The following is a 23,005-nucleotide window of genomic DNA, read 5'->3' on the forward strand; positions in this document are numbered from 1 at the left end:
TTCCTCGAATACTCTGTTAATTAAAGGCTAGAATATTTAATTTGCTGATAGAAGACCGATACATATTGCGCTTCATGCAATAAAAAGCTTTACAGTGTTCAAGCGAGTTATCCCATCGGAATACGAAGTTAATTTATCTCTCATTAAATTTCTTTCTTACGTTTATTAGAAGATAATTAAAAAATCAACAATGTGCAAATTCTTTTAAATTTTGTGCGTTTGTATTCTTTAATTCTTTTCGTCATGACATGATATTTATGCTTACCTTTATTAATTAATTCTTTCATATACGAAACATTATTTATGAAATAATACATTGTCTGTACAAGATAAATCAGAAGTGATGCATTCTTTATTTGAATGTTAAAAATTATCTGCGTAATTAATTTATTTTTACCACAAGAATTATATAACTGGTTCTATCGCCTATTAAATACATTTGCATATAATTATAAAGCGTACGAACTGGAAGCCCGCGCAAAGATGTGAAATATCGGAATAAATAAGCGAGATGAGCAGTTCGGAGGAGATCGTCATTTAATTTCACTTGGGATTTTCCAGTCCATTTCACCGTCGCGCCCTTTCAACCCTTCATTATCTCTGGCGAACCGCTGCTATCAGCGAATCCCTCTCGCACACATCCACCGTGGCCCTGAATCTTTTTGTATACCGCGTCAACTCGGCATCGCCAACCACGTAATATTACCCGCTCGCGTGGATCAAGCCTGACAAAGCCAGGCTCTTTAACGTATCTCTTTTTTTTCTTTTTTTATCTCTCTCTTTCTTTCCTCGAAGCGATTCCTGTGTCGCCATTTCGACGGAGGCGCATAACGCTTTCTGTTAATTGCATACGGGAGTTGCGCGCGTGGCCGGTTTTCTGACAAGAAAACCACAGGGCATTCTAAATTAATGCTTTTCGTTAACGCGCGGCCCACCGGGACCGCGGCCGTATGCAATTATAACTCGTTCTCCCCTGGAATGCGACAGTCCCGGCACGACATCCTCCGCTGGGATAATAACGCGGAGAGAAACGGGGACGAGCATTCTGAAAGGGTGGCGTTGCGGCTCGCATTTGCGTTTTATCCGGCCGGTTCATCGGAACGATCGCAGATTGATTTTATTGTACGTGGATCGTTGGCTGGAGCATCTCGTCGGTGAGGCTCCCGTGGGGAATAGAAACGTATACTCGATCCCAATGTACATAATGGAAGTTACCGCAATTGCGGCATGCAAACCGTGGAAAAGGTGCGTAGGAGAGTTTTTTTTCTGCGCTTCCCTCGCTGATTTTCGACGCAATAATGCTCTCTCGATGAAGTATATAACCTGTGCTTTATTTACAAATAGAAATGTTTCATAATCTTCTTTCTTTTTCTGTTTGCAGAAATGTATCGAAGCTGTTCGAAGTCATATCGACGTCGTAAGTTCTTTGATTAATAATTTTGAGAGAAAAAGAAATTTCAAACTCAACTCTCGCTCAGAAATATTCTGGTTTCCGTAACTTCTTATATATCGTGAATCGTTAGAAATATGACAGAAGAATATGATTCATTGAGTCGTAGATTCATAATTAAATAAAAGTTTCAGCGCGCCAAAATCTCTGTTACTTATCTTTGTTAATATATTCACTCGGGGATAATTATAAGAAAAAAATTTCTCGCAATTTATAAATTACCGATAGTCTGAAATTAATAGTTTATATTTTCGATCGTTAAAACTTGCATCGGATAACTGACCTTTGATGTCCTTATTTTAATGCAACCCTCCTTATGGAGGGAACTCGAAATAATTACATCGCGAATTCATTTACTGCTAATAAAGCAATCTTACAACGCTGTATACATTTATAATGAAATAGTCTGTGTCACGGGATTCATCGTGGAACAACAATGCACAGCAATTAAAAATACGTATTTACGGAAAATGGTTTCTTTGTTAGCATGCAGCTTCGTGAGAGTCACACAGGAAATGTATTTCATATTATTTTCACATATTTCAAAATATTTTTTAACTAATAAAGTAATTGTATAAAGTAATTGTATAAAGTATAAAAATTTGTACGTATTGAATATATATTGTAATCAAAATTAATTAATTATAACAATTATATATTAAATTTTTACAATCAATAGTCAAACAATGAATGCTTAAGACATAAAACTTAGAAAATAATTAAAATCAAAATCGAAGAAGCTTTATGAAGACGAATAATTCTTTCTTTACGTGATTTTTCATTATTACATGCGTGAATATAATAATATATCTTTTTATCATATTATTTAGATACTGCGACTTTAGCTCATCAGCGTAATTGTAAGTCAGCAATTGTAGCCTGACTCCTGAATAATATGTGTTTGCGTTGGCAAATGGCGAATGTAAAGTGGGGCACTTTTTAATTGCCAGATAGTCACGCGATAGTCCAAATTAATGCTTTTCGTTGGAACTGGACCAGCGCTGCTCGTGAGTAGCAATTATAATCGTCCTGTCGCGGGACGTGACAGGCAAAGGATACGAGAAAGAGAGACAGAAAAGGAAGAGGGAGAAGAGAGGAAGAATAATGCATGAAAACGAGAAATATTTTTTTTCACGGTAGCCATTATATGAAGACAAATTAATGGCGCTGAGGGCCGTATATAACGCCCGGTAGAAATATCCTTTCGCTCATTTTTTGTAACGTGCTCCACTCTCTCCCTCTTTCCCGGTCTTTAGAGCTAAACGTATTTTTACTACATTTAGTCGGCTGACGTACCACCATATTTTATCGCTTGCCGTGTCCGGTGCCCCGGAATAATTCGAGTGCGGTTTTGCAGCGTGACAAATGTTTCATTAACCGCTGTCATTTCTCACAGTGTCATCTAGTGATAACAGTAGGGACAATCACGTAGGAATGAGGCAGGTCTTCAAGCTTTTATAACGTCCGTGCTTATTTCAATGTGAAAAATGGAATCTCTTACAAAAACGACTAGCAACTCCAGACCGACATGACAATTTTATATCGCGCTAAACACACACATAACTGTATTTATGTACTTTATTCAGTTTCTTGAATAATGTCGCTCCAGTTTTAACATTCATTATTTAATATCATTATTAATCATCATAATATTCAAATATTGCCAACAAGCAACAGTTCGACACTTCTTTTTATCCATTAACAATACAATAGTAGAAATATGTGAATATCTATTACATAGAATATTAAATTTTGTAGAAATAATTACATTGCAATATATTATTGTATACCTGTTTTGTTTGCAGTAGACAAATAATTACTTGCTAACTTGCGCTCTCTGATACTCCGAGAAATGCTAGCTCTCCGTAAAACTATTAAATCCGATTAATTCTAGAGGGCAATTCTTGGAATGACGCTCACAGAATAGCGAATCTTCGTGCCAAGTATCATTGTCAATGTACGATCTGAAAGCAACGAAAAACGATTAATACAACAATGTAATTAAATTTTATATATTTCAGTAATTTACCTCGCGAATAATTTTAATATCTTTCCTATAACGCCATCCTGTTGTTTCGCGTATTGTAATGTTTGACAGACATTCTTCAGTAAACAAGAACGACCATCGAAACCGTGACTGAAACACATTTAACGCAATTGATCAATTTATTTAAATACAAGAAATATGTGTTATCGAGATAAAATCGAAGTTCTAGTTACAATTAATAAATTCAATTCAATCATAATAATTACGATATTGGAATGAATACACGATATTTCTTAATGATATCGAGAAATAATGATTTAATAAATCCAATGAAAATCTCGTTAAAATCTCGTTCAAAAGGAATTAAAATTATGGAAAAATAATTATTATCATAGGAATTTATTGCGGAGTCACATTTAATTCAATTATTTAATTATTTTAATTGCCCTCGTGTTGATTAATTGAGTGTTGAAAATGTATTCAATTAAGTTTCTATTAAGTTTCCTTGATTGTGCTTGTAAAATCGCGGCCACCACTGTGAAAGTCAATATACGGAAAGCGGCATTGTACCACTGACGATTGCCTGCGATTCCGCTGGCAACGGATGTCTTCGGTCAGCCGGCCGGAAATACATTCCCGCATCCACCCTCGTTTTAACCGCTTGACCGACCCCCGACCACTGTTTCACGGATCGCATTCCTCGCCATCTTTCCCGCTCCCTCGCGATTGCCACCATTCTTACATTATGCAGCGCGACTATTTACAGTATTTATTACCTTTCGTATACGAGCTCGGCGCACTCGTGAATGTCAGGTACGGACCGGATGTTGCGAGAGTCGCCGGTGGTCGGCAGTGGCCATGTTGTCTTAAAGCCTGACGCTTGCGCGAAGATGGTCGTATAAGGGAGTGAGTTTATCTTGTAGTTCAGCCGATACTGCGAAAGATCATTTATTCATCGTGAATCCCGGAGTTATTTTAACTCTCGCTCCTCGACTGTCGGCCAAACAAGAATCTAAGTTCTCGCATGGCCCTTTCTAGATGACGCAGCTAAAGGCTTAAAGTAATTGGGAGAATAATTCGAAGAGACATATTTAAATACTTTAGTATCAATGTATTTTAGTGTCTCGATTTTATTCAATGTCCACGTGTCTAAATAAATTGGAATCGAATAGATAATCGAATAATTCAATTGATACAGTTACTGAACGTTTACAATTTAATTTATTCGATTGTTAAGTAAAATAATTTTAAATAAATTTTACACATTCTCTGCATGCATAAAAAAACTTTAAGAACAGAATCGAAAGAATAAGGGACGCGGAATTGCAGGAAATCGCGCGAAATTTCACCTGCGGAATCCGATCATAACTTTGTATCAAAGGATTGCGGGAATATATGAAATTTCCGTCGTAATCTTCCTAAGAGAGAGATTTCTTGAATTTCCGATCGGCCGTTCAATTCGCCATCAATATTATCGGGAAACCCCGATTTTCGTCTTATCCGAATTATTCTATTGCGAATTATTTCTCTATCTAAAGCAAAAAGAGCTCAATCTAACGTTATATTGTAATTTTGCGCCACGTATAATTTTCTTCTTCTCCATAAGAATGACCCTTAGCGATTTTATCTTTACGTTCATCCATAAATAATGTGACACTTATCGTAAAATTACGTCTCCGCGCGTCGTCGCGATTCTTACGAGTTATTCCTTCATTATCCTCGCAAGCAATACAGCGAGAAAATCTCCCGTGCCGCTTTATCGATCTCTTTCGTAGAGAAAGTTCTCATTATCTTGTCCTAAAAATACAGAAAAATATTTGCGAGACTGTAAATTTTATTACAATGCTGTGTGTGTATGTGAGACGTTTTCGCTTTCTTCATTCTTATTCTCTTTCATTTGAAAATGCTGAATATATAACAGCAATTTATATGTAAATTTTACACATAAATCGTTGGCGCAAAACTATTGAAATCTCGATAGAGTTAAAGGGCAACAAGGGTCTTATTTCATCGTGAAATTTAGGATGGTAGACCTCAAAGTATAGAATATTCTACGTCGCATACAACAAGACGTACGTACTGAATTATCTAACAATAGTTCTCAACTGGTTATTCACTAGTGCGTCTATTCTGAATCGCGCTTGATCTCCTCGACGTATTTCCTTCTCGCGCAAGAAGCTGCCACGGATAGAAACCGTGCCGGTTTCGCGGCGCCTATTAACCAGCGCGTGAATCGCGTCTTGGTATTTCTCCCGTGTAAACGCGACGGAAGGATGGTGTCGCCTGGATCTGGCAAGCCGTTTGTCAGACGCGCGCATCCCGCCACCTTACCACCTCTGTTTCTTAACGGCCGAAAATACGATAAGGCGATCGGATTTATGCGCCCCTCGCGCCAGCCCATCGAGACGAAATATGTTTGTGCGCTGGATCGCGTTGCATGTGTGTACGTATGTGCATGTGTCTATAATTTTCCGGCAGTGCTCTACCGTTTCCAAAACGCGTTCTCGGACTTGCAGGGAAGAGGATAAGAAACTAGATGGACGGGGAACGTGACGGTCGCACGACTTTGCGCATTTATTGTAGCAGCTTTAAAAGATAGATTCGAAAGATGAATTATTCTCTAGAAAATAACATTTTATAGAGATCAATTAACTTATGCGTTTAATTCACTTCACGATTAAAGATTTGTAAATATATCAAGGCAACAGTTATTTATCGACACAAATATTTTGCGCAATTTATTTATTTGAAGTGAAAATTGAAGCAAATGAAAGGTGGAATTCGTTCCGTTATATTGACATATTTTCAATACGATAATTATTTCTTTGTGGATATATTATATTTAGTATTTATCGTATTGAAATTTATGTTAATGTACACAAATTATAATAATTAATCGATAATATATCAAACAAAATATTCGGAATTTATATTATTTTTATTATTAATTTGTAATTTTTATATAATATGATGTATATGTAATTTTTATAATTTATTGTAAAATTAAGAGAATATTTTACAGTAATGAGAGAGAGATACAAATTGATCAACAAGTTTGATGTTCGTTTTTTGGAGTATATTATTTTCATGCTACATGATTTTTCACGGATAAAACGCTCCCAACAGGTATATTTTGATGTTATGGGAGGGCTCATATCTGGAAGATTTATTCTGAAGGGGAAGCTAAGTATCCGAAACACATGATGACAAAATGACATATACAGGGTGTATCTGAAATGATGCACTAAACTTTAGGAGCGTATTCTAGAGGTCAAAATAAGACTTTTTTTCCTATGAACATGGGTCCGCAAATGAACCCCCCTCCGAGCTAAAATTCGAAAATGTGTGAAATTGACCAAAGACCCGCAACGCAAATTTATCTATCTCTCAAGAGAAGGTGATAGGTAACGTCAAAACCTTTTTTTTTTTTCTGAAATACAGCCAATTTTTAATTTTTTCCCCAAACTTTAGGGGCCTCTAGTTCATAAGAAAAAAAGTATTTTATTTTACCTCTAGAATACGCTCCTAAAGTTTAGTGCATTATTTCAGATATACCCTGTATAGCGAACGTTTGATGCGTCTGTATGCATATTAGTGCATCGTCTTCGCATCATATATCGATTTCGTATTGTTATCGAATATCATACTTCTGAATTAAATTTTGTGTTTTTTAGAATTTATATTATTTCAAAACTGAAATCATTATCTTATGGACAAAATGATATCGATAAATTTTTCAAATCCGATCAAATTTATGCTTTCATGCAGTTTTTACATGTCACAAAGCTCATGATTGCATTTTTCATTGCACAATGACATTCTCCAACGTTACTTTCTTAAAAAGAATTTGATGTAGCGTTTTTTATGAGCATAAATAATACAGTGTCAGAATAATCGGTGAAGTGTAGCCGTATATACGGCGCTATATCTAGACGGGTTGTAACGAGACAACGTTGATTCATGCATATTGATCCTAAGCCCTGTCCTGCTCTGTACATCAGATAATGTATATGGCAAACACGGCGCGTATCGCGATGCACTTCGTCGTAAGTGCACCAGATCATCACGGGTTGAATAATTCTTCATACAAGTTGGCTCAAACGCTCGCATCTTTCAGAGAGACACCTGCTATTTTAGGGAACAAAGACTATATATATATATATTCCCTTCTGCGTTGCGTTTAATTCTAACGTTTCGAAGAGCAATTCCATATTTATTATATAACATCATCTCTATAAATCAGAATCTTTCTTCGTCTCGTCAATGCAAACCGTACGGACATGCAATTCTCGTATTTTGAAAGACATTATTAAATATAAACGTAGAGAATATTCGAAAAAATATGATCACGTTATAGAGAAGAGTAACGTGCTGTGCATTGCGATAGCGAAAATAAACACGAAAGCAGACGACGTTCACATCGCGTTGCAATTTCGACACTAGTATGTTCTGAGCGTTTCGACAAACATTGCACTCTCCGCACATTCGCGATACCGCCGATAAATTTTCATCGATCTGGATCTCGTCTCTTTTTTTCGTCCGTACTTATCGTACGGAAACGCGGAGAACGCGCAAGCCTCATCCCGTATTAATGGCCCGCGCTACATCGTGCTTCAAAATATGCCTGCCATCCGGTGGCTTCGTGCCTTTTAAAGTGAAAATACGGACGTAGTCCCGATCGGTTTATATTATAGCGAGTCTCGTGTACATATAGCACATAAATTCACTCTCGTTCTCTCTCTCTCTCTCTCTCTCTCTCTCCTTCTCTCTTTCTCTCTAACCACACCAGACGCTGCATAAACAGTGACATGTTATGCGCCGGCACGGATGATACCGGATGTTATTCAACATTGATTCTTATGTGGCTTTTTACGACCCGTTCGAACGAGCGATCCATTTACCCGCCATTGATGCATCATGTTCCTTTAATACATCGAAATTGCGAGTGATGCTTTTTTTTTTCACGGAAGTGAAATAGATGGATTTTCATCTACTTTTCGCTCTCCTCCTCTTCCTGTATTTCCTGCACATAATCCCAGAGATAGAATTAATTCGCATATTTTCATTAATACCGCGCGAGAACCGCAATTTATTACATTCCATAAAATGTAATAATTGGTATCGGCTAACGTAGCCGCGATTTTTTCCAAACGCACGTTTCGAAATAATTTACAATTAATTATAATATGATCAAAAATTATGATGGATTTATGGTGCTGAATCATAGAGTAGATTTTTCTAATTATTCGCACAATCGTGTATAGATTTCTTATTCTATATATATATTTCTTTCAATACTTAAAACGTACATTTCAGTAATTTTCTTTTTCGTGTTAATGAAAAATAAATTCCTTGTTTATTTTTATTTTCAATATGGACAATTTAAAGAGAATATAATAGGAAACATTTCAGTTTGACAGTTTCAAAAGATACTGCTCACAGCTTCGCACCGATTGCTGTCAAAAAGAAACCTATTGCGATATCCAACAAGTAAAAGTTTAGTCTCAGAGGTGTTATATAGCAGGAAAAATAAGATTTATTCGCATTACGTTCGACGAAGGATGCAAAATCGTATAAATTACGAAAGGTGAGGAGGATATTTTCTATTTTCTCGCATTTTGCGCGCGCACACAGCTGTTTCATGAAAGACGAAAAAAGCAAGCACCTCATTGCATTTGAATATCGAAATTCGGGAAAAGCGACCGACGCAAAGAGAGAGAGAGAAACAAAGAAATAGAGAGAGGATGCGATTTGTACAAAAATAAATGGCAGGTAAACCGAAATAATCGGAGCAAATTGCTGCGCGCGCGGAAATTTGCGTAAAAAATTCCGCAAATCTCTTCGTCGGATGAATACATTTTCGCATATTTCGTCCAACAGAATAATGAGAATGTAATTAATTTAAAATGATATATCCATCATCCCCTCTATTTTACTGTACAATGTACATGCAAAATAATATTTTCCGATAATATTCTTCGAGCGACAGTTCGATCGGGCGGAATACATTTATATATAAATATATACATTGTATTTCACAAAAGAGTCCCTGCGATATTTTCGGTGTCACGTCGAAATCGAACTACGCATTTCAAACGTACGGTAATATTCGCCACGTTAGAATTTCGATTTAGAGAGTCAAAGCGGGACAATCATTCGCGAAATGGTCTGTAAGAATATTGCAATCTTTGCCTCTTCTATACCGTTGTGCACTTAGTATTTGATTCATCTTTAGCTAGAAATTAAATGCAATCGTAATCTTTATTTGTAGTATTAAATTGCTGGCCATATATTTGAAAATAGCTTCGATACACAAACATTAATTAGATTACATCATTTTACACATACATAATATATAATATAATTATATCGCGTCATTTTTTTATCGCAGCTCATTCACTAACTCTCTCTAAGACAGATAACGTCCGTCATATGATTGACAGCTTTTTACTCATAATTTTTGCATTACGGTTTCCCTCGCGAATGTAAAAAATTGTAAAATCGGTGGTGCTTCTACCAGAACGTCAAAATTTAATAAATTGTTAACTTAACATTTGTCAACTTTTTCGTGCCAAGTGTTTTACGATACAAATTAGTTTTCAACATTTTGCGTTACTTTGTACCAATTCTGCATGTTATTTTTTAATTTTTTTCAATTTTAAACAAATTCTCGTATAATAATTTTCTATGCAATTATTCACCTTTTACTTTTATGTAATTTATTCATCCTACAACTTTATCAACTTTTTGGTTAAAAGACATGTAAAGTATTTTTTTTATTTTCATGTACAAATTTCATAAACGAGAATAATTAAAATTTTTTTTACTTCTTTATGATAACTTTTTTGTGATGAGATTTCAAATATTTATTCTATATTGTATCAACTTTTTGTTTGAAATATATGTAAAGTTATTTTTGCAGTGAGATTTTAAATCCTAAATATCCATCATTAAATGATAGTATTTATTGGCAAATTGTAGAAAATTAAACTGTAATAAAAAAATGACGTTAAAAAATGAATAACCGATTCAATGATAAAAGATAATAGCTCCCTTAAAATCTTATAATATAATATGCTTATAATAAAAAAAGAAAAGAGAGAGAAAGAGAAAAAAAGAAAATGTCATGTGATACTTACAAAAAAAGTGCTACCTTTACGGAAAGCCAGGGCCCTGATCGGCCTTCCGGAATGCGCGAACCCCAAGTTTGCAAGAAGGATGAAGTAGACAGCGCGGGAGAATGACGGGCGCATAATCAGCATTATCTCGCTACTTGGTCGAAGGAAGCTAAAGAGGGAGGAAGGAGGTGACGGAGACTCACCAGGGCCGAAGAGTTCTTAGGACAAAGTTATATTGTGAAATCCGTTTCGAGTTCTGTGCGTCGGAGTTTCCGACGTGACACGCTTTACGCCAGAATCCACCGACGCTTACCTCGAACAACTACTACGATCGCTCGTACTAACGTTTAACGTAAGCCGGGCAACTTCCTCTTACCCTTGTACCTGTTTTCAACCTCCTTACATTCGCCCGACTCGTTCGCGAATTATGAGGAACCTGGTTAGCGTTAATTCCGCAAGATACAAGACTCGGTCGCTTAATTTCAACCGAGTGTAACTGCGAAAGCTATTGCCGTTAAAGGACACATTGACCTTTACGCGTCTCCGATCAATTATCAGTCTCGCGTGTAACACGCCTAACTGTATTCGTTGCGTATTCATGCTTGCATTTCGAATAGCAAATTATTTGCGATATGATTCAGAATTAGTTTGTCACCTTCATTAAAATTTACGTACGGTTAACGTGTTAAATGCGTGAGATACACCGGTTGTGCTTAATTTAACTCGAGCGTAACTAAACGATGATTTTCTGCGCGACGAGTTTCCCGAGTGTAACTGATGAATCAATCGCGAATCCTTTCTTTCATTTGCATTTCAATTTCATTCTATTTTTGGGCCGGCTCAATACAAATAAATTAATCGACGAAACATTTCATAAACGAATCATAAATATGTATACATTCTTTCAACTAGAAGCAAATATGTAATCGTTTAAATGATATTTAAAAGAAAATTAAAGAATCATTTTATTTTGTTAATATTAATTACACACGCATTTGCACTAAAATATTTTGAAAATTTTTATAATGTATTATTGTAATTATAATTATTATTTATTTTTATAATATATTTTTATAATTTATTATTTTTAAAATAAATAATAAATTTATAAAATTCATAGATATAAATGTAAAAAAATCAAAAATTTTAGTGTTAAATTTCAGTGTTATTATAGTAAATATTTGTAACAGAGTGTTGCAGCTATGTATTCTTTGCACTTATTCAATTTTCGATCTTTAATTTTTGATCGCTCTTTGTGCATCGACCGTAAGCACGTAATAGTGTTCACAAAAGGTGCTACAAAGTGCCATACGTTCTATTTTTGTTGGACCACGTTAGTTGAACGACATCATTTGTGTTGAATTTAATGCCTATGATAACGCTAACTCAATTTCATGTCATTGTACATAAGTGTCAAGTTTTTTTAGTTGTCACTCTATATTTGCGTAATACATGGTTAGTCTGCTTTACCTTGAAAGATTGCTATTTTACATATCTTGAATTATTATATGGAAATATTGATTGTGTTGACATAATTAAAAAAGAAAGAAATTACAGAATATTAAATTAAAAATTAATATATTTAAAATGGCCGCGATAAAATTAAATTTTGACAATAAAAATTATTTTAATTTTCGATAAGAGTAATATTGCTTGATTTTTTATCTGACATATATATCTTATATATTTTATTATTATCGTACATGAAGTAAAATATAGAGCAAAAAACAATATTAGTGATAAATTAATATTTATTTCAAATCATCTATCGAAATTATAAGATTTGAAATTAAAAATTAATTTTATCGTCCAAGAATTAAATTTTGTATGGCATTAAATTATCGATTCAAAGCAATTTTTAATTTATCTTAAATGTATTGATTGGAAAATTGTAGAAAATTTTGTAATTTTTAATTTTTAATAATAATGACAAATTTAAATTTATATCTTTGTAAAGAGATAATAAAAATAAAAAAAAACTGTTACTTTTTTCTCTTGGATAAATATATAAATATATAAATATATATAAAAATAAATAGTATATAATACTTTAACTACATATAAAGATAAATAATCTATAATACTTATAATACGTATAATACGTATAATACTACTAGTATATAATACTTTAACTACAAAAATATAGATCATATTTAAAATCATATATTTATTTTTTTTTTAATCTTAGATTTTTCTCATAATACGCAGCTTGTTTTATTTGTATGTATAAATCCATTATTTTTAGTTACTATTTTCGATGATTAGTATTTTATATTTTATATATATAACAGAAAAATATTTAAAAGTAAAGATTTTTCTCTCATTGTCAGAGCAATTAATTCTTGGAGCTTGCTTTTGGATATTACAATTTTCTATGATATCATTTTTGAGATTTGATCCAGAATTCCTTGACCAGACAGACATAATGAGTAAATCAGCGAACAATCATAATTTCTTTGTCCAAATTTCAGCGCCTCTAAGTATTCGGAATCTAAGGACGAATTATTTCCTTGTTGAGGCCTAAAATTAATAAACATTGTATTTCGGAATCTTCGAAGAAATATAATGATATAAAAATTTTTACACAAAAATATAAAAATTAAAATTTCTTTTTTACGTGAGCAAGAGATGCAATAATTCTCCCACGAGTCCTTCATCCTGTAATGACATCATCGCTGCTTCGCATATGCTTTTTTTCATGCATTCTCTTCCATTTATTCTTTTTCTATAAATTGTAGAAAAAATTTAATTATATACATATAATTACAATATTACATTCCAATTTTGTGAACAAATAAATAAGTTAAAAATAAACCAAAATAAATAAAACACAATTCTAATGCACATATATAATATTTTAACAAGTCAACATATGTATATTTTTTAATTGATTGATAAATATGTATATAAAAAATATTTGTATAAAAAAAATGAAACTTTTTCCGTGAATAATCTTCTCTCGAAAAATATCTGAATTATTTCTTCGAATTTCTGTGCGTCTCTTTAGATTTAATTTACGATCATTCGAGACGCATCCATCTAACATGTACTTAACAATGCAAATTTTTATGCTGTCATTTCGGATATTATTTTCGTCTACAGTGCGCAAATTCAAAAGAGAGAAACAGTTCTCACGTCTCAAGTCCCTCCTCTAAAAGCCTGTAAATAGTCATCCTCTCATCCCAGTTAACACTTTCGCGACGTCGTCGTGACGAATTTTCGAAGAACTCTGTGAAGAACGTCGCGTTCTGCGGCAAGGCATATTGGAACTGAAAATTCTGTCCATAAACCACACTTTTGCCCGAGAGTTCTACAGGTACCGCGTATCCCACGATGAGCTTATCGCAAATACAATGCATACATAAATATATTTGCGCAATAGTATTACACAGAGGTATTAGATACGCAGTCGGTTACAAGTTACTTATAGTGTCATTTCTAATACGTAACTTATTACTTAAATATTAAATTTAAGTATAATTAAAATATATATAATTAAGACATTTTTAATATATGACACTTTAAAGTCATTTTTATATATATTACATATATAAATATTTTAATGGATTAATGTAAATAAAATATCTTTTTTAAAAAAACATGAATGAATGCTTAAAACATAAATTAATAAAATTTAGAAAAATAATATTAAATTAAATGCTATGAGCGACAACTTCTTCCAAAATGTTCTACAAAATAGCGCCGCGAAATTCCAAACAAGATAACCACGAAATAGAGTAAACGAGTTCGCACATTTCTACAAAAGCTTAAAGAATCTTGCGAGCTCGCGCACTTGAAATATTTCCTTTTCTTTTATCCTCGAAAATATAAAAGATCTATCTCGAGCGATCGAGATAAAAGCAAGAGCTTTTCTGGACTTGGTTGGAGAATAAAAAATATGCGTCGCGTGAAGAGGAAGAGTAGTTGACTTGCTCGTTCGAAAAAGTATAGACCGAAGAGATGCGGAGGAACAGGAAGCGGACGAGAATTAATTTTGTGATTTTCTTGGGTGATAGCGCGCCGGGAACGAAGAAGGGAACGTAGCCTCAGCGGAGGAAGTTGATGTCACCGCGCTCTCTTGATGGCATCTTGCAATAAACATAAAATTTCATATGCGCGGCAGTTCTAGCCGTAAGGAAAGAAATTGACCGCGATGGGCGGGATAGGACTCGCGAATTCATTTTAGAGATTACGCGCTGTCGTAAATCAATCTCGCGAAATGGGAGGGAAGCACAAATCCGACCTAGCTCGGCCAAGAAGCAAAAAGGGATGAAATGCGAAGAGTATCAATAACGACATCGACGGGACCGCCGATGACCGCAACTCATACATTTCCGGAAAGATCGATGAGAGACCAGAACAAATACGAGAGAAGAGACACGAGATTGCATTTCAAAAAGAGCGAGGAAGAAAGATAGATTCATAGAGCCTTAGAGCTCGCAAGATATCGCAGTATCGATGTGTATCGTTTTGCGAAATAAGGGGAAATGTATGCGAAGATTTAATTCTAATGAATGTATAGTGTGGAAAATTATAGGGAAATATTCCTCATGCGTTTTCGAAATGAATTTTCCCGACTAATCTTTTTCAGGTGCGATATTTTGATGGCCAGCCCCAAGAGAAGATCTCTATCCTTATGCTATTTTCGCAACCTGCAGATGACAGAGGAGCTACATACAACTCTCTGGCGACTCGCCAAACCTGTCCTTTCTCTCGCATTAGTTTTTATAACGCGCGAGGCGTACTTTGCTTAGATACCTCGTATTATTTATGCAAAAGTCAACATTGCCAAGATGCACTGCCAGTTTTATGTTATTACTTGGCGCTTCCCCTCTTCTTGAGAAACATTATGAAGATATTAACAATAACATTTTAAATTCTAATTTAAATTCTAATAATGTCCTTTTAATTAAATATTTATTTTATATTTAAAATATTACCTATTAATAATATTAAAATATTATATGCATAAATTAATATTTTATTCAAGTATTAATAATATATATATATATATATATATATATATATATTTAATACATATTGTTATATATTATTAATATATATATATATATATATATATATATATATATAAAACAAATTCAGATTTATTCAAGTTGCTATAGAACGCATTGCACGATTTACAAACGTTCAACAGCTGCATATCTAATTGTAACAAGAAAATTTACTTAACAAATTTTTTGTCGAAAAAAGACATGTAAAAACTGTTTTTGGAAGAGAGATAATTAAAAATTTCTACTTGTAGAGTTACAAAACACTTGTTTTCTTTATAATACATTCTGCTATTATTTCTTCTTCTGTTCTCAACATAAAATCTTATTCTCTTGATAACGCGCAGTTAAGCATTTGAAATAATTTTGATATTTTTATATTTTAAAATGTGCTCCTTGTGACTCTTGTCCAAGTTTATCTTCATTCGTAAATAAAACAAAACTTCTTTTCCTTTATTGTCTCATTGAATGAGATGAAGAAGAAACAAAAAAAGATAAACACTTTTCATCATATCCGTGCACTGTACTTGAATAAGCTTGCTTTATGCGAAATTTTAAAAATGACTTACACATGATGTCTAAAATTATTAAAGGGTGCATCGATATCTTTGCTAAAGAAAAATCGATATTGACTAAAATATTTATGATTAAAAAAATAAATCGGTTTTTGAATATATCGATATTTATTAATAATATATAAGTCTTTCTTATTTTTCTCGATTGACTTTTTGCATCGCAAATATCTCTCGCTTCATATTGTCATTATTGTCTATAAATTGTGCAACGTTTTCGCTATCTGGTTGTATCGATGAAATCTGAATTTTCCCACGAGAGATGGGTCGATTGCATCTCCTACTTGTAGAAATGAAGATGAAGTAAGATCAATATTTATATTCATATCAATAATTATAAGATCAATATTTATATTCCTTTTCTAAGTATCTTCCCGGGGAAAACGAAAGCAAAACTGCACCCGCAGCATCTTGTTCTCTCCGCGAGCTGCCGTATTTTCGGAATGCATTTACATCAGAAATCTCCAGAGCTCTCGTGAGCAACTGCGACGCGCTTTGTTTCAACAATCTCGAATGTTTACATGGGAATTTACCTTTATTCCGGATATATTGCGCATTTGTTAAAGCGTGCGACGGGAATACCAATTTCCAAAAGAAATACAAACATCTCTTGTTAAATTGGTACGCAGGAACCAAGAGTTTCAAGCTTCCCTCGCGATATTTAACGGATATTGTAATCCGGTATCGCTTCATCGAGTACGCAATAAAACAGAGGCATTCGTGAAATGTATTCGAACTGGCTTTGATCACGACTCGTTGCATTTTCCGCTGGAACGATATTACTTACAGGATGTAATATCTCGCAGAATAACGCTGAATTGAAAAAGAAGATTTATCCGACATTGCTTTCTCTCCTTTGCTCGCGTCGCAAATCACAATCAAACCCCGACATAATTTCTTCCGCGAGTTTACACGTGCGGTGACCCGAAACGCGCTTCAATCCGCTTTGCTCCTTTGGTCGCTCACGTTTTAAAGCAAACATTCAAATATTTACAATTGTCGCGCTGCTTCTAGGATTAAAGGCTTTCTTCCCACGAAAGGGGGGTACAACGACTATCTCATGTTATAAGTAACGCGAACAATCGATGTCGATTTGCTTCATCGCTTTTATCAACATACCGTACATTTCGATGTCCTTCTACGTGCATTGACCCGAATACAATTTGTCTTTTACATTTTATGTGCATACGAATTTTTTATTTCTTCTTTCCGAAAAGTGGTAGAAAAAGCGAGATTAAATGCAAACAATATTTTACTGTCAAAGTCCATTCTAGAACATCGCGTTTTCTTTTGATTATTTTTAGCATTTCTCTCATATTTTCCCAATATTAGTAAGAGAGTGCTATAACTTTAATATTTTATCAATTTATGATAACTCAATCATCTAACGTTTCACTGATTCTGTTTCTTAACATCAGGGAAGTATATTGCTATTTTTATTATTATTTTGTTATGGTATTTCTTATTTCCCATTTATTAATTTCTTTCTTAGTTCTCGTAAAGTTTTTTTACAGCATAAAAATATTTTCTACAACGTAAAAATGTATTATTAAAAGAAGCAACGAGAGCTCTTAGAAAATCAAAATAAACTATTCGACATCGAGCTTCGTCTTATCTGCCATCAAAATTTTTGTCATGCTATCATCACTGACTCCTAAAAGCTTCCACATTCTACATCTTATTTTCATAACGAAATAATATTGAACATAATCATTATAAAAAGATATTGAAGCAAAAACATTAATGCATAAACTTATATGTTTAACTTGACTTTGATTCTCTCTTTAAAGTTGTCATTGAAATTAATATCACAAGGTATTAAAATATAAATTATCATAGATATTAGTTTGAATTTAAAATACAAGGCACTATTAATACACGAGTGGAATAATTAAATTAAGCAATTTTATAATAAATAAACTTGTAAATATAATACTTAACAATCGAAACTAATAATATTTGACTATGAAATTTTGTATTAAATGCATAATAATTTAATATTCTATTTAATCTGTTCATTTATATTTTACAATATATATACAATAATTCTTCGTAAAAGAAATACATACACAATATTAAAAAATAAAACTGTCAAAATTCATTTTTTCTCTCACTAGTTTCTTGAAATATTATAAATAACTAATATTAAAAAAATACAATCATACGATTTTGAAATATATAAAATAGATAGTCATTATATTCTCAGTTAATCTTATCAACAATTATAATGAAACCAGATATCACTGGTTTATAATTTCCCTCTCTACCTGTAGTAGTATAATACGTTATATCAACGTTCTATCATAAACGTGCCTTCCTTGGATATTAGTCCAAAAACCTTAAAAATTATAAGCGACATTGTTTACACAATATGTCAACATATTGTATAAATACTGTGTCACGTCATCTGGCCACATATTACGATTACCTGAGAGATATCAGATTACCCAAAAGCATACTCTTTATTTTATTCTTTATAAAGGAATTATATTGATACTATCGCTAATCGGGAAACATGTAGCGATGTAACTTAATTTGTTAAAGCTGCTACAATTTAATTTAATTAATGATTCCTTGATGCATCGATTATACATTGACATCAATTTGAGTTTAAGTAGACTTCTTCAATAAATTTTCGTAATTATTAAATTTATGAATAATTTATATGTATCTACTATAAAATTATAGTCATCTAACGGTCGATATGGCGAGTTATTTTCCAATCGTGAAATGTATCACTGTGTAATCTAAAAGTTATTTATTAATAATTATTATAATATATGTAATCTGTAGAGAAAATACATCTATTTCATATACAAAATTAATGTAAAAATACCACAAGATGAGAATAACATTAAATTGAAAAAAATTTATATGTTGACCAGATATTTTATGGACGTTTCGTTTAATTTCCGTTCAATTTTTTCCTTTGTAGAGAAAGAAAAAAAGAGAGAAAGAGACAGAAAGAGAGAGAAAAAGAGAGAGAAAGATAGATCGTCGAGATTCTCTCGTTAAGGCAGCGAAAATCAAAACAAACAATTCATCATGACATCGAACTTCGTCTCATCTACCGCGAGAGCGAAAAGTGCGGCTAAAGTTTTTCTATTTAATTAAAGAATTTGTGGCTGCTAGCACAAATAAAACTGCAGTTAATTATCAATCACGTTCTGCGACGTACATCCTGTCGGAATATTTTCTCAATTTAAATTTATTCTCTCGCTGTCAAAAACATTAATAGCACTATTATCAACAGCTGTGCTAAACTTGTATTTAAAAATAATTCAGCGCTCCGTATTCATGAAATTATTTTAATTCTACTATGCATTAATCGAGTTAGTTAAAATAAATTTGTAAAAGAAATTAAGACATTACATGTGAGACAGCAATTTTCATTTAGAATTTTAATAATTTTAAAATAATAAATGAATCATAAGTAATTATCATGATGACAATAAAACCTAATCTGCTGTTTTCTTTTTCATTTCGATTATTATAAATTAAAACGTGTGTGCATATAAATGATTAATATATATATGTAATAATATATTGTAATAATTTATATATGTATAAATTATTATATAATATTTTATATATAATAAAATTTTATAATAAAATTTTATAATAAAATTATTATATAATATCTAGTATTTTATAATATTTGAACATAACACATTTTATTTTAATATGTTTTATACATATAATAAACTTTTTGCAAGATATATCTTTAGTTTGAGAACAATTAAATATCTATAGAAATTTTAATTAAATTGTTAATTTAAAAGTATGCAATGTTTGAGATATCATGTTACACCAAACTACGCAAATTAAATTTTCACTTAACGATTGATGCTGAGACGTGTAAAACTAGCTGCATCTAAACCAAAACTTTAAGAAATGTTTCTTTGAGCATCGAGACGGAAAGTTTATTCCGACGAAACCGAGTCTACAAGATAACTACGAAAATCTACTACATCCAAGGATAGGGAGTGTCATTAGCTTGTTAGATGGAGGATAGTTGCCGCGACATAGAATACGTGTCTTCAAACAGGATTTACTCTTACTCAGGATTTACTTTTACGGTTCAACTATGCGGAATTAGTTCTGAGAATCGTAATTAGTTGGTGATCCTCTAAGAGAAATATTTGGCGAAATTTTTAAATATGTGCACAACAAAAACTTAAAAATTATTTATTTCTAAATTTACTTAAAAATTAATTTATTTCTAAATTTATTTAAAAATTAATTTCTAAATTAATCAGGAATCTCTTTTCAATTATATGACGCGAAAAACCTCGCTCTGAACATTTGAGATTTGAATAATAAAATATTAAAACAAAATATTTTTAATGGCATATACTTAAGGAATGAGGCTTCTTTTATAAGCAAAAAATGTGTATTGAGAGATTAAAATACCTTGAATGTTCCTCCGTATGGATAGACAATCGGCGGTGGATATAACATCTGTCTTCTCTGTCTGGAAGCGAAACTTTCACCTTTCCAACGATATAATACAAGAAAGATGAACAGAAATACCTTTTTCGCCATTAAAATCTAACAAAAAATAAAGAAGCATAATATAATATGATTTATTTCATCTCATACAAATTTTTTCATATATATTTCAAGCATTAATCATTTTTTATTTAAATCTATGTATTTGTATGTTTTCTCGACATTACTTCTTTTATGTATCTTTTATATGTCAACTTTAATAGTAATATAAATATATTTGCGAAAAATATGCTTGTGAAGTGTAAAAATAATCGGGGTAGCTTTTTTTGTGCACAAAACGGTTTTCAATAAGAGTTATTTTGAGTTTTGATTCAACAACTATCAATTTTTGATTGAAAGCTGTACTGCATAGTTTCACATTCGTCATTTATTGCTATGCAATTTCTATTTAACATTGACCACTTTTTACATGAAATTCGCGCGATAAATATTATAAAATTATATTTTATAAATTATTTTCTCTCTATCTTTCTGAGATCTTATTACTCTTTGAGTCACTCATTAAAAGTTTATATCACGTCTACAAACAACAAGATAACATTACTTTACAGTAATAGAGTGTGTGTGACGTGAAGAAAAAAGTTGAATTTAATCATCATTATCCATTTTACTACGTTTTTAACTTTGTAATCATATTATTTAGTTTCTAATATTGATCAAAAAAAGGTAACGAAAATAGAAATTTGTATTTTTATAATCCAGTATTTTTAATTATTGCATACAACTACAAAGATCACACTTATTTCAGCAACTATGAAAGAATAAATGGAATATATCTATGCAAATTATATTCAAATATATCGTAATTATAACAATTTCTTGCTATTAATTTGACTTTATGTTTAATATATAAAAATACTTTAAAAATAAAAAATTATATTCTATTATTAATCAATATATAGTCATACATAAAATTGCATAAAACTGCGTAATCTACTTTTTCTATATAAAAATTGCAGACTTTACAGTTGGAGAATTTTTACGTGGGAGAATCTTTTATTATTAGGGACATAGTGAATAAAATCGAAGAACAGCTTATATAATAATCTTTACGTTTCACGACTATCGCGGTGTCACACTCGCCAGAGTCGATCCTATTGGATTCCACGGGGAATAAGAAACGAAACTCACGAGCAGCGGCAAATATGCCATAATCCCGAAGCCGAAAGCAGCGCGATTCTCGAACCCGCGTCGTATTCTATGGATAAAATGTACACTGCCAAGACGAATGAATTCGTATTCAGGTGTAACCCGCGGGTGGCCGGCATTAAATATAGCACTACTTTTATCAAGGGTGCAATTTATGGCGGCTTTTATGGCCTGCCTTGTATAAGTATCGCTCCGTTTTCGCACTTTCCCGTGGCGGGTGTAACCGCGCTGAAAAAAGAGCGACTTGCGGTGTAAATAACTCGTCTGGCGTCCGGAAAAGTTTTTGGGTATCGCTCGAGAGGAGATTTCATAGCCGTCGCGGATTCGTCGCCGTTTCCGGCGTTTTTCTCTTAAGCTCATTTCCTGACAAGTATTATGTCACGTTACAAAACCTTACTTAAGTTTCTTTTCGCACGCGAGTACATAAATTTAAATTCAAATAAACCGCGTACCATTTCATGCGAAGAGAGAATAAATCTTCTTATTTACTCTTCGGGAAATATAACGCAACATCGCAAACTCTCTTCGTTTTAACGTTAAACATCCAGCTTTAATAATAAATACACATACTTAACGTAAGTTAAGGAGAATATGTTAGGACTAATTAATGTTTAGACTAAAGTGTAACTATATAAACTTAATAAAATATAAATTTAAAGCAATATATGGAAATCGCGCAGACGTATCCTGAAGCCGTAATACCGACCGTAATAGTTTGTAAACAAGATGCGTTTCATCTGACGGCGTACCTTTAATCTTATGACCGAGAACACAGTAAACTCGCTGCAGGAGCGGTGCATACGCACGCTTGTCTGACTTTAACCGGCCGCTTCTACTTCCTCCGTTTCGGAACAGCGGCGCACGTGGCCCGCCTCGTGGAAATTAACGTAAATTCGCAGAGCCGCACGAATTGCTTGCTCAGCGAGTCGACACCTGCGATGAATTATAGCCAAATACGCTCAAATAATTTCATGCGCAACGGACGGTCGGGACAGCCATGGGCAGAAGAAAATCCAGAGGATGTTCTTGAAATTAAATGCTTAATGCTTTTGGAACTCGCTCGATTTTTGTCGTTTGCTTTTTGAAATAAAAAATTAGGCATTATACAATCGCATTTTTGAATTATCCATTTTCTAAAATAGTATGCAATTTATGAATAACGTTTTATTGAATTATATACATAGATATATTCTCTCTCTCTCTAACTT

The 23,005-nt window shown here is 32.8% G+C and overlaps 3 protein-coding genes across 5 annotated transcripts in view; 1 reads left to right on the plus strand and 2 right to left on the minus strand.

Annotated features, from left to right (window-relative positions):
- Nucleotides 1-23,005, plus strand: part of LOC145973901 (uncharacterized) — a 163,597-nt gene that overhangs the window by 73,364 nt on the left and 67,228 nt on the right. Inside the window, exons 1-2 of one of the 3 annotated variants that reach the window (XM_083103559.1) lie at nt 1,147-1,245; nt 1,382-1,417. The exons of the other annotated variants lie outside the window; for them this stretch is intronic. Of the exons in view, the coding sequence (XP_082959685.1) occupies nt 1,196-1,245; nt 1,382-1,417 (86 nt within the window). The 5' untranslated portion in view covers nt 1,147-1,195. Of the gene's footprint in view, nt 1-1,146; nt 1,246-1,381; nt 1,418-23,005 lie in introns of those variants that run through there. 3 annotated transcript variants of the gene reach the window in all.
- Nucleotides 3,247-10,712, minus strand: LOC145973667 (uncharacterized). Its single transcript, XM_083103196.1, has 4 exons — nt 10,577-10,712; nt 4,214-4,371; nt 3,480-3,587; nt 3,247-3,414 (listed from the first exon to the last, which is right to left on the minus strand). The coding sequence occupies exons 1-4, from the start codon at nt 10,697-10,699 to the stop codon at nt 3,306-3,308; spliced, it is 498 nt and encodes a 165-aa protein (XP_082959322.1). The 5' UTR covers nt 10,700-10,712; the 3' UTR covers nt 3,247-3,305.
- LOC145973155 (uncharacterized) lies at nt 12,928-22,597 on the minus strand. Its single transcript, XM_083102399.1, has 5 exons — nt 22,547-22,597; nt 20,550-20,687; nt 13,691-13,893; nt 13,173-13,280; nt 12,928-13,075 (listed from the first exon to the last, which is right to left on the minus strand). The coding sequence occupies exons 1-5, from the start codon at nt 22,595-22,597 to the stop codon at nt 12,928-12,930; spliced, it is 648 nt and encodes a 215-aa protein (XP_082958525.1).

This window comes from Camponotus vicinus, unplaced genomic scaffold (assembly GCF_025532165.1).
Source record: "Camponotus vicinus isolate PSW18456_S1 unplaced genomic scaffold, iyCamVici1.0 SCAF_6, whole genome shotgun sequence".
NCBI classification, from domain to species: domain Eukaryota; kingdom Metazoa; phylum Arthropoda; class Insecta; order Hymenoptera; family Formicidae; genus Camponotus; species Camponotus vicinus.

Bases quoted from the DNA above. Each gene is read 5' to 3' on its own strand.
- LOC145973667 (XM_083103196.1), bottom strand. From the start codon at position 10,699: ATGCTGATTATGCGCCCGTCATTCTCCCGCGCTGTCTACTTCATCCTT. The intron at 3,588-4,213 runs GTAATAAATACT...AATGTGTTTCAG, and splicing joins GCCGAGCTCGTATACGAAAG to TCACGGTTTCGATGGTCGTT. The intron at 3,415-3,479 runs GTAAATTACTGA...CGTTGCTTTCAG, and splicing joins ATATTAAAATTATTCGCGAG to ATCGTACATTGACAATGATA.
- LOC145973155 (XM_083102399.1), bottom strand. From the start codon at position 22,597: ATGCACCGCTCCTGCAGCGAGTTTACTGTGTTCTCGGTCATAAGATTA. The intron at 20,688-22,546 runs GTACGCCGTCAG...ATTTTTTGTTAG, and splicing joins TCTCGGTCATAAGATTAAAG to ATTTTAATGGCGAAAAAGGT. The intron at 13,281-13,690 runs GTGAGAACTGTT...TACAATTTATAG, and splicing joins TTAGAGGAGGGACTTGAGAC to AAAAAGAATAAATGGAAGAG.